The sequence below is a fragment of the Topomyia yanbarensis genome, chromosome 3 (genome assembly GCF_030247195.1).
Source record: "Topomyia yanbarensis strain Yona2022 chromosome 3, ASM3024719v1, whole genome shotgun sequence".
Taxonomy (NCBI): domain Eukaryota; kingdom Metazoa; phylum Arthropoda; class Insecta; order Diptera; family Culicidae; genus Topomyia; species Topomyia yanbarensis.
Window position 1 is genome coordinate 373,342,213 of NC_080672.1, and position 12,275 is coordinate 373,354,487.

At 41.2% G+C, this 12,275-nt stretch overlaps 1 protein-coding gene across 11 annotated transcripts in view; it reads left to right on the forward strand.

Moving 5' to 3' along the window:
• LOC131692520 (high affinity cAMP-specific and IBMX-insensitive 3',5'-cyclic phosphodiesterase 8) overlaps positions 1–12,275 on the forward strand; it is a 591,531-nt gene that overhangs the window by 513,164 nt on the left and 66,092 nt on the right. Inside the window, exons 1-2 of one of the 11 annotated variants that reach the window (XM_058979622.1) lie at positions 11,187–11,811; positions 12,078–12,247. The exons of the other annotated variants lie outside the window; for them this stretch is intronic. Of the exons in view, the coding sequence (XP_058835605.1) occupies positions 11,436–11,811; positions 12,078–12,247 (546 nt within the window). The 5' untranslated portion in view covers positions 11,187–11,435. Of the gene's footprint in view, positions 1–11,186; positions 11,812–12,077; positions 12,248–12,275 lie in introns of those variants that run through there. 11 annotated transcript variants of the gene reach the window in all.

Genomic DNA, 12,275 nt, shown 5'->3' on the forward strand with positions numbered 1-12,275 from the left:
AGACCAATTAAAAAATAAATCTCTCATCCACTGACGACATGGTCGGACTCTAGTAATACAGGGTACCTCACGCGAATAAGTTAATGGCCACACCTTTGCAATACCGAATTTTTACACGCGAAGTCACACACACGAGCGCACGCGACAAACACATTAACATACGAACGCTTAAGCCCTTCGCGATCATCCACGCACACCTACGTCGTGCATACTTGATAACACACCGGTAATAAGGTGAACGTTTTAGTACATACGAAGTTACAAACGCGGTCTCAAAAGCCCGTTCTCGCGCGATCATGAATCAGTTACGTTCGAAAGTCCCTAATGTCGGCTCTAGTGGCCTGGGTTTATACCTTCAGTTAGACCAACAAAAAATGACGCTCATACCAATATAGCCGGGAACTCTAGTGATATGGTAGAACGAACTTTCTTCTAGCATCTGAACCGTATACCAAAAAATTAAGTATCAAGTTTACGGTCCGCGCGATCATCTAAGAACACACACGAATATGCGAAAGGACACATTGTTAAAAAAATGGAATTTATACATACGAAGTTACATACACGATTAGCACACGTGACATACAAACGCACACGCGATCGAACACGTTAACGTACAAACGCTCGAGCTCATCGCGATGATACACGCGATTGCGAAGCTCCTACGCCCGCAATTATCTAAACCATACATTGTATATCACATTCAGACTCACGGCTCGCTGAAATTAGTGTTAAGCAGTGTTTTAGTGGGTGACATTTCATATCTCGTTTGCAATTGTAATGTGTGATTCTGACGGGGAGACCTTCCGAAAACTTAGCTCTACAGCTCAAAGAGGGCAACTCTCTAAAAAAAATAATAAAGTACAGCTCCCATTTTTACTTAGCATCTATCGATGATTTTAAGGGCAAACCCAGATGCTTGAATTTGGAAACTTTCAGACCACTTTTTCGACAGTATGTTCAGCACATAAAATTCGGATAGATGCCTTCGGTTCGGAGTGGCTTAACTAGCTTATGTTAACTCACACTATTTTTACAATAAACGGTAAATTACAATGAGTAGCTTAGAATAAAGTTTCAATAGCCTACTGCTCGCCAGCAACAGCGTCTATTTAAACTCGCCTAGTCGCCTTTTTGCTTACTGGGCATTTGTGACGCTTTGCAAAGTTTCAGTGGCGTAGCCAGAAATTTGGTTTGGAGGGGGTTTTGATGAAAAACGCAAATTTTTAGAAAAAATGCTAAAATTTAATATGAGTTTGATAAATTATTGAAAACTCAAAAACATAAGTAGTCTAACAGATGTCATTCCAGTCTACAAACAAGAAGGATCAACATGGAACAGTTTTCAAACCTCTATAGATTATTTTCTTGTATAATATGTCAATGAAGTAAAAAATTGCGATCTTTTAAAGTGGGATAAATGATCTAAAAAATTTTCAACGTTCAAGATCACCTAATGTGATAATCCTTGACTTTGAAGGTTTGACAACTTCGGGAAGTTATCAACATAAAACAGCGCCTGCTTTGATATAGAAATTTTAGTGATTAACTCTCATAGAGGTAATTATGGTGAATTAATTTTTCAAAAATATTAAGAGACATGGTGCCTTCAGCAAAGTTTTTGATAATGTCATTTCAAACAATTTTGTTGAAAATATGAAGGCTACATGAATTCAACATATAGGGATTTAAATGGACTGGGCCTGCTATATTTCTTCTTAGTGAAGAAAAATTTAGGTGAAAACTATTTTTTTCTGCGCTACGGATAAAATTGTTTGAAACAATCATTGCGAGTTGAGAACACAAAACCTATAACTAAATTATAGATGGATGGAACTGAAACTTGCGTTTCGACTTCATCTCATCAGAATCCGACACTAACTTGGTGGGCGGACTAAGCTAGCGCCGAATTGATGCTAGCTCCTGAAAATGGAATCACTCTTTGTGTTTTTGAGTCCTTTTTATATCTGGGAATTATTTGTTTTAAATCCAGTTCCCTTATTTTTTGTAAGCTTCAAAGGCACCTTGAACGCAATGTGAATTTATTATTTAATTACCGCAGAAGAGATTTATCAAATACAGTAATTTCAAAATAGCTTGTTGTAAAGGTTTTCTACTACTATATTTCGATACTCTGAATATGTGGGTCTTTGACAAAGTTGTTTGAAATAGCACTTTCGAAAACTTTGCTGGAGACATTAAGTCTCGACCCAAATTTGGTTGAAGAGTAATTCTTGTCTATAATTACTTCTAGGAGGATTAACCATCAAAATTATTCTATCAGCAGATGAACAGTTTTACGTTTTGAAATTCTTCAATGTTACTTAACATCGAAATTTGGCAGTTTCGAATGAATGTGATCGTGACCGTTAAAAATTTATCGAGCATTAATTTTACTTTTCTTCATTAGTCAACCTCACAACTTGCAGTACTAGTACGTAGCACACAAAATTTTAGTACGCCATTCATTGCATCCTGCTAAGAGGCTATTCATATAGTTGATAATACAACAAAAATCCAATGCTCATAAAACCGATCCTGACCTGCTAGAGACAAAATTACATCAGCTTTCAACTAGTTTCTGAAATGTTATTCTTGTTGTAAACCATATTGAATTGTTGTCTAAACTCTACACAATCTAAAAAAATACATTTTCAGCAAATGTTGTAATGTATGTAAGTTTTCGGTAAACAAGCTTATGTTTTATATGCAATCAAACTATTCAAATTTAGATTCCCATTCGAAAAATTGTCTCTAATCCATATTTTGAAGCATCTTTCCAAAAATGAGCTCATAATAATTCAGACAGTTATTTTATTTTACATTGAAGTAATTTGACAACTATGGGATTTTGGCTAAGAGATAAGTTACAAGATCCCCTTCCCACAATTTTCCAAAAGTTCTCATGACGCTTTAAACACAGTTCTCAATGTAGTGATCAGAGAATATTTTTCCAAAAATATTTTGTGGAATATTAAATTAAATTCGTCAGCATCAAATTTTTTTCAATCCAATTAATTTTGGTTTGGGGGGGGGGGTTTAACCCCCAAAACCCCCCACTGGCTACGCCACTGCAAAGTTTCGTAGCGCCAGCAAAACGCACACATCGAAAACGGCCCGTAGTCCACTGACTACGCGTCAGTGCGGAAATTGCTGAGCTGAATTGGATGTGTAGTAATCTCCGTGTTTCTCGAAAACACAATAAAATTCTAGCGCACACTTCCATAGAGTCATAACAATAAGTCGAAGAAGCGAAACACTTCGGCATGACCGCAGCTGCCTTCGAATCATGACCTAACTTCATTGTCGCGGGAAATTCCTACAAAATTACCCACCAAACATTTCACAATCGATTTATCAACGGCTGGCTGACAGACGGGATCTCTTATCACAATCGCTATCCCAAATGTCAAATTGCACCGTCTATTGTCCATAAGGTGGGCAAGATAAATGTGTCTGGTTAGATGAAATCGATCCCATCATCGTATGCCAGTTTCCGAGAATTAATACAATCACAGATGATGTAATCGTCTGAATCGATTATTTCCGCTGGCTGGCATGCGAAACGAACTAGATCCTACCGAAATGTACAGGTACTACCCGTTGTTACCTACCCTACTATTAGTCACTTTTTTGCTAGTTTGTATCCCTACTATCTAATGTTAGGTTCTAAAATACTGAACATTGGTTCAAAAATGATAGAGATAACACACTTACTAAAAGACAAAAAAGCTCCTCACTCATAAATGATGCCCATGATAAATAAATCGCATCTATCATTCGGACTAATAGGCCGACCATAGAATCCCTAATTGTTCGTACCGCTCACTGCAATTAGACTGCAGTCCACTATCTTACCAATAACCATAAATTACAATGGTAAACTAAGCACGGCAAATTTAGCCTTCATTTCTCATTCGGAACTAAAACTGCACCATGTGACAATTTCATTCTTCCAGCGCGGAAACGGTACTGCTACAATAGCAAACTGAAACAAGCAGGTACCTAGATAAATAAATCCACTATAACAATTACAGGAACCCCACCGGGGATAACCACCTGACCTGACCAGGAGACTATCGTGCAAAGAATGGATACCGGAACTGGAGTACATTGCTGTGCAATTAGATGCACAAGAACACCGCCATCGCCGCAGACTTCCATGGCGTCTGGTGTTTTTCCCCACCATAATATCCGATCGGAACAGACGAATTACAATTACATACTAACACACCCGCAAACGGTGAAGCTTTCCAGTAATTCAGGGGTTATGAAGTGGCGAGGAAACATGTTTCAATTCACCCGCAAGACTAGACCCCGGCTGGTGGTGGTTGCTTGCTTCGCGTGTAGATAAGCTTTTTTTTTTCGTCCCGTCCTTGTCGGCTTTCGATGCGACCTGGATGGCGGGGAGTTACTATACCGGTACAATTGGTTAGACAGAGGAGGAAAGACAGGGGATACAAGATTGGTTGCCCGCTAAGTCGTGGATAATTTATGGCTGCTGATACAAGGCGGGCGAGCACTGATATCGGATGTTTTTAATTAAAAATCTATCGTCTATCGCGCTGAAACTCGCTGAATTAGGATGGAGGAAGAGACGATAACGTTCGTTGGATTTATTCTAGAGGTTATTCGTATCGGATGATCTGTCACCTGATGGGGACCACAATATTACATATCGTCAATCGGTACACCTGTACAGTTTACTGATGGTATTAAAGGTTTTCTCCGAATGAGATTTGGTACCAATTTCAACCACAGTAATCAACTGAGAATGATACGAATATCGAAATCTAAGAAGAGCATGAAGACTCCGTGTTGTCTGTCCTGTTTCTATTATCACCCCAAAAATTTGAAGCCATTTGTTAGAGCTGCATCAGATATCCTTCTTGATCAACATATTAGCTCAAATGGTAGTGCAAAAATTGGTGCATTCGATTAGAATTTTTGTCATTCGCAGGTCATTTTGGCTAAGATATTGGTAGGAACGGAGCAAAGATGATGAAACCAATTTATGCGAACTCCATCGATTGTAGGCCGTGTAATTAAAAAAAAGAGTACGGCACCCTCTATAATAGGGCTGAAATAGACACTTCACCCAACCCTACCTCAACGTTAACTCACAAACAACATACATATGTCGCACACTGCAGTGCGTTAATCCCATCCCAAAACCCGCCTTTCCCATCCACTTTGCAAATCATAGTGTGTACACGAGTCGAACCAAACCTTAATATTTCCATACTTGTTCGTTTTAAATCGTGCACACGAGTAGCTTCGCACACTGCAAAACAAATTCGAAAACGATTAACGGTGTTCAACCGCTTTTTGTACCCTCCGGACGTTATAATCATGATGTTGCTCGTTTGGCAGGCGACCGAGGAATGATTCAAACGTACACGCGGCGCCTCTATTTGTGACTTTGCGTATTTGATTGAGTCTCTCAGGTACCGCCCCTCCTGGTCTCTATTGACTGAGCTAACCAACGGGCGCGCTGCGTTTGACGGGCAACTGCAATTTTGTTGCAGCTCCTACGGCGTTAAAAAGTAAACTTATGATTTTTTCTTCTGGACCATGCCTTATACGCGTTCATTTGACGACAAAAGGACCGTGCTAACAATGCTAGTTCGCCAATTAGTACTTTCACAAAAATAGATTATTTGCGTTATTTGCATTAATTCTAGAGAAAATTTTCAATAGGACGTAAGTAACAATGAGAGATTCTCTTTGAGGTCTTTCTCTTCTGTTCATTACTCAGCCATTTCAACATTTACTACTCTACTCTTTGCATAATATTGTAGTAAAAACCGTCGGCTTTCGATATGTACTGGAAAATTAATACAAAGTGTTGTAATGACGTCGTAATAAACGAAAGAGAAAGTAAACAAAGAGAGGCTCTCAATGTTACTTACGTCCTATTGAAAATTTTCTCTAGAATTGTACATTCAACGGAATTAGTCACAAAATTGTTGTGCATATTTCCAATCAGGTAGCCTAAACATCTATTTTTTTCATTGCAACGTCCGATATTCACGTTTAAAAAATCGGATGAAAGCTCGGCCGAAAATTTTGAAACGGGCCCCTTTATTGAAACGGTAGAAGTATTATACTTCAAAATCATTGCTACAAATTTTTAAAATAAATCAAACTTTAGTCAATTTTTCCTCGCAAAATGCTATGTAACCCCTTAATCATAGGCGAGTTGTAAATGATGTTTGTTTTGGTTGTAGTTGGTGGTTTTCTCTTTGAGGTTTCCGCGTACGGCTTTCCGTTGTACAGATTTTTGACACGTGGCAGTTTGACAGTCATAAACGTATAGTGTGGTATATATGTTGGTGGTGTCATGTTCCAGAGTCACGAAGAAAGTAATAGAGCGGTTTAGTTGCATTTTAACCACCCGAATACCGCACATATTTTTTCCAAAAAAATATATATTTGAGCTAGCCTGTTAAAATTCTGAGTATACGTCACATAGAATCGCGAAGATTTCCTTGAAATACGGCGCAGTATCCACCAAGCTAATGGAATTAGTCAAATCTCATTTCACGGCAGTAGAAACCCTCCAACAAAGAACTGGTAATGTAACAAACCACGTATTCTTCAAATTGTCACTCCATACAGCCAGACGGCCATTAAAAGTTTTAAAAGGAGTGAGTGTAAGCTCATTGGAAGCAAGTGTAGACTCACCCCAAGTAACCATTTGAGGCCACAATATTTTGTGACCAGTTGCACTGTTTTTATCGCGCCTCGTTCGCCCTCGTGCGGTGTTGCAGCATTCTCGCCCATGCTGCATTCTTCTGTTCGACTAACTGCTCGCATTCGCCGTCGTACCAGTCGCTTCTTCGGTCCGGTCCCACCGTACCTAGTGCAGTGGCTGCGGTGCTACCTATGGCGGATCGGATATCTCTCCAGCCATCTTCAAGGGCAACTGCGCCTAGCTGCTCTTCCGTTGGTAGTGCCACTTCCAGCTGCTGCGCGTATTCTTGAGCCACTCTGCCATCTTGTAGCCGCTCGATGTTTAGCCGCGGCGTTCGGCTTCGACGAGAGCTATGCACTGTCGAAAGTTTTGAGCGTAAGCATACTGCAACCAGGTGGTGGTCCGAATCTATATTCGCACTGCGAGAAGAATCTACCGTCGATTAGAACGTGGTCGATTTGATTTTTTGTTACTTGGTCCGGTGATCTCCAGGTGACTTTGTGGATATCTTTGAGAGGGAAGAAGGTGTTTCGGATTACCATTTCACGGGAGGCTGCGAAGTTCACACATCGTTGGCCGTTGTCATTTGATACGGGATGCAGGCCGTTAGGTTCGATCACCGGTCTGTATATTGCCTCCCTTCCTACCTGTGCGTTCATGTCGCCGATGACAATTTTCACGTCTCGCAGAGGGCAACCGTCGTATGTCTGCTCCAGCTGCATGTAGAACGCTTCTTTCTCGTCGTCGGGTCTCCCTTCGTGTGGGCAGTGCACGTTGATGATGCTGTAGTTGAAGAAACGGCCTTTGATCCTCAACTTGCACATCCTTGCGTTGATCGGCTGCCACCCGATCACACGTTGGCGCATCTTGCCCAGCACTTTGAAGCCGGTTCCCAGCTCGTTGGTTGTACCACAGCTCTGGTAGAAGGTAGCCGCTCGATGCCCGCTTTTCCACACCTGTCCCGTCCAGCAAAGTTCCTGCAGCGCCACGATATCGAAGTTGCGGGGGTGTAGCTCGTCGTAGATTATCCTGTCACATCCTGCGAAGCCGAGCGATCTGCAGTTCCATGTTCCAAGTTTCCAATCGTGATCCTTTATTCGTCGCCTGGGTCGTTGTCGATTGTTCTGGGTCGTATTCTCTTCTGTATTGTTCGTTATGTGGGTTTTTTTAAGGGGCGGCTTATAGGGCCTACGCCAACCACCTGTCTCGCCGGTGGGCCGTCGTGCCAGGACTGCTCAAGGTCCCACCTGGACACCAGGACAGGTTTACACCTTCCGAAGAAGGGTAACCCCCCCCCCCCCCCTTCCCTGCCAGCATACGACCAAAGTTCCCACCGGGATTGGTTACCCGATCTTCACTAAGGTTACTCGTATCCCAGTCGACGCCACGAGGAGGCCAGGGCTAGGAGTTACTGGGCAGGAAGCTAAGGACCGCAAGTGGGGTCTATTTTATGCCTTCAGGTACAAGAGGCTTACGCACTGCCCAGTCATTGCCGACCTAAGACCCTATATTTCTTGCACGAATGTATATTGTTGAGCGTAATTTTTCGAAAACTCCTTTGTAAGTGTCATGTCTCTACATTGAAAGTTAACCGAGCAATAAGGGATCAAGACAAAAACTGAAAATTGAAGAAACGTCGAATCACTTATTATCTTTCATTATAGAATTATGGTGTCCTTGGAAAAGTGGCTGTATGGCGCTTTATTTGATTGAATCATACTAGTCAATAGGGCGGCACTGTTATCAAATTTTTGAGAAATCTAGATAGAAATGTGGTGTCTTCGAGAAAGTTATAACTTCTATCATTTTAAATGTATCTTTTCAAATGTGGGGTGGATATAGCGTAGTTGGTAAATCGATTGCCTTGTACGCAGATCACCTGGGTTCAAATCCCAACCCCGCACATAGGGTTAGAGATTTTTCTAAAGAGATTTCTCTAACCCGACAAAGAGGCGAATGACCCTAAGGTTAAAACCTCTATAATCAAAATAAAAAAAATCTTTTCAAATGCAAAATGTATAGGTCCTCCATGTTTCGAGACGGAGCCTGCTTTAGTTAAAAAAAATTTACTTACTCCAAAACCATATTTCAAAACATGTAGGACCTACAAGTAAGTATTTTGAGAAGATATTCTTTTAATTACCTAACAAACAACTTTGTCGTAGACACCATCTTTCTATCTAGTTCCAATAAAATGTTGATAACAGCACCGCACTAGCGACTGAATTCCGGACTAATATAAAATTATATAACGCAACCATAAAAATTAACAAACGTCAGTTATTGTAAAATGCTTGCGGTTTTTGACAGCATCACTGAGACAGTCCTTAGTAGGTTTCTCGAAAACCCCGTTAGTACCTTTTATTGAGTATGACTCAATATATCCGACCTCAAAACTCACGGTATTTGTGCTGCACCAGTCAATATATTTATTGATAACATAAACAGGAAATACGTTAATTGTTCGGCATATTTGCCGCTTACTAAATCATCACCTTCTGATGATTTGAAAATACTTGTATCATACTGTGGCAGAAATGTGTTTCCACTCAAAATCGACAGTGATGCAAATGCCGACCACCTAAACTTAGATATCAGGATAACGAGAGGCACCGAATTGATGGAATACTTAAGTAGCACAAATATGCGTATACATAATATAGGAAATCGACCAACATTTGCACGATCTGGTAGAGAAGGGGTGTTAGATGTAACTCTCTGCTCTGGCGGTATTACGCATGAGTTGGCAAACTGGCTCGTACCCAACGGGCTCGTACCCAACGGGCTCTAACCGTCGCTATTTGATCATATAAGTACTGCAGAGTACAGTATCGACAACTGCTCTCTGGAATTTCTTGCGAAAATGGGTTATAAACTGAAACAAATCTTCCAAAACGTCACGGCGAAAGTTTATAAATTTAAATCGCCTAAAGGCGAATTTGCATAACAGTATCTTTTCGAGGTTTTGTCGTTCTGTTATCTTAATATCCTCTCGAGGGTATTGATATATCCGCACACGTGAAGTGTCTTTATTCTCTTTGGAGCGAAGAATACTTCCGTATTGTCTATGTTCTCTGTGTCGTTATTTTACGGCAAGGCACAAATCTCCGATCAACATGGAGAACGTGCCATTTCAGCCAGTCGCTACTGATTCCTGATTCCAGTAGCTTCTATCCTAGAGCGCAGTTCTTCTCAGTTCTGGACATAATAATGCGTATTTCCCCGGAACCTTCTAGCAATAAAGATACCATATCCTCAGTCCACACATTGCATAATTATATATGACTCAATAAGCCAACAAAAAATTATCTTCCATCGGGAATTCCACAGTCATACGATTTCAGAATCTAAATCCCACCAAATCCATTCTCGTACTGTCGAACGTGCGTATTTTCCCACAATTACTCAATTCCGAGGTTATCAGCAAACCATTGCAAATTGCGTCCTAACACAGTGGGTGCACCGCTCGAACGTCACAGGCCAAATTTCACCGCGCAATTCTCTGCGCGAAAGGAAGAAGTCCGTACGCCAATCGTTTATCACTATACGAACAGCAGATACCAAACGTCAACTGGAGGACATACATACGTTGTCGCTTTATTCGACGTCATACCTACCGGCTTATCTTGTTTAATTCACTAACGATACAAACTCCAAGCAGTACAACAGGCGGAACAATGAGTTGTGCGATGTGATTGCATGGTGATTTTTTTATGGTTTGAGTGTCGCTTATTGTCGGGGATCTATGGGTTTATTATCTTTCCCGATCTGTAGTGTCTATAAAGTTATTTGGTGTGATGGACAAACAAAAAGATATCTGAGGCTTTTTAAATGTGTATATAAATATAAACACTGGCGGCTCCAGGGAGAGGCACGTCCCTACCTCCCTCTATTAAACCGAAAAGGAATCCAGTAGAAATGCGAGTGCTTACTGGTTTTAGTAAATCATTATGAAGTGTTAATTGGTTTATTTAGTACATCGCAGCCATTGAATCAATATCATTGATGAATACAACAGATACGAGCAGTCCTTAGTGGCTTCCTTGAGGAACATCTTCAATAATTTCTGTGAAACGCGTTTCCAAAATTAGAAATTCCATTTTCCATATCGTGCATCAGATACATTTTGCCAGGGAGGCGTACCCTGCTCCCCCCCCCCCCTTTACCATCCAACTAGAGCCCCCTATGAATTTAAATGAAATCAAAGCGGAATATTGTTTTTTTACCTCGAAAAAACAGCATTTTACCTCCTAAATGAGGCTACCCCTTAAAGTAATTTAATATGATTTTTTAAAAGCCTAACTTAGAAATAACGTAAAAAGGAACCCTGAGATAATCGGTGTCCACATTTCATGGCCTAAATTCAAATATCTAATGATTAGTTGACTTCCATTTCCACCGTCAATATCAGACTGTTTCAGTTTTAAAAATGATTGAAACGAGGGAGAAAAAAACTGTCAACTTTGGAACAATGTACTGACGATTGAACATCCCTATCTTAAAGTATACACAATGAACCGTGAAAAAACCCACATCAGCGTATTAATTTTGTGTTGTGAATGAAAAGAATCGAGAGACAAAAAAATCAAATCAATGATTGCAAATGTGTGTAGCTGGTAAAAAAAGTGATACCATGTGACAGTCCGAAGCCAATTCTAAGCAGGTAAAAATGTGCATCAGCTAGACAGCAGGATAAAAAGAAGTACAGAACAAAAGCGTCCTCCCCGCGCAAAATACCATGGACGGTTGTGAATCGTACGGTTGCTTCCGGATAAAGACACTATTCAAAAAAACTGCCATCGGAAAAAGTACGGATTCACTGTACAAGCCCTCGGTACCGGGGGTGGCCCTCAAAACGGTTCCAATTACAATGGCCGAAGCACGGAACGAAGATTTCATGGTGGTGGTAACGCAGGCAGAGGACGATCCTGCCGAACTGCCGGATTCACCGGTGCAACTGCGCAGGAAGCTGCCCATCGAAGACGACCACCTGTTCTCGACGGACGATGAAGATCTGGATAGCGGGTACACGACGGCCGGCCCGGAGCTGCTGGAGCTGGTGAAAAGCCTGGACCAACGGGCCCTGACACTGAACGAGATAATACTCAGAAATGGTATGGTGCTAGGTGAAATTCGAACCTTTGTGCAGGTTCACGTGAGTGGAACGATTGATTTTCCTATCTCCGGCTGGTGCGGTTGGATTCAAAGGAACATGAAACACTGCTGCACTTTTGATTGCGTTTCATGCGATTTGAATGGTATGTTGTTTTATCAATTTCCTTAAATTCGCTTTGATTTGGCACGCTTCCGCACTTCTGGAGAGGGGAAACATCGATCGGCTGAAAAGCTCAATAGTAATAGCATTTTCGTTCACCGAAAGATAAAAACGGAAAACCAAAAGCGTACACGCGGATTCACGCAAACGGATCAGTATACCGTCCACGCAGCCTCGAACGAGGAGCCAGCAGTAATCGACGCCTTTATTCGCATCGGCCCCGTTTGAACAGTTTGCACGAAATCTTCGAAGGCCGCCCGCTGGATTTAAACGAGGTAAGTGTGCTAGCGAATAATTCACTTC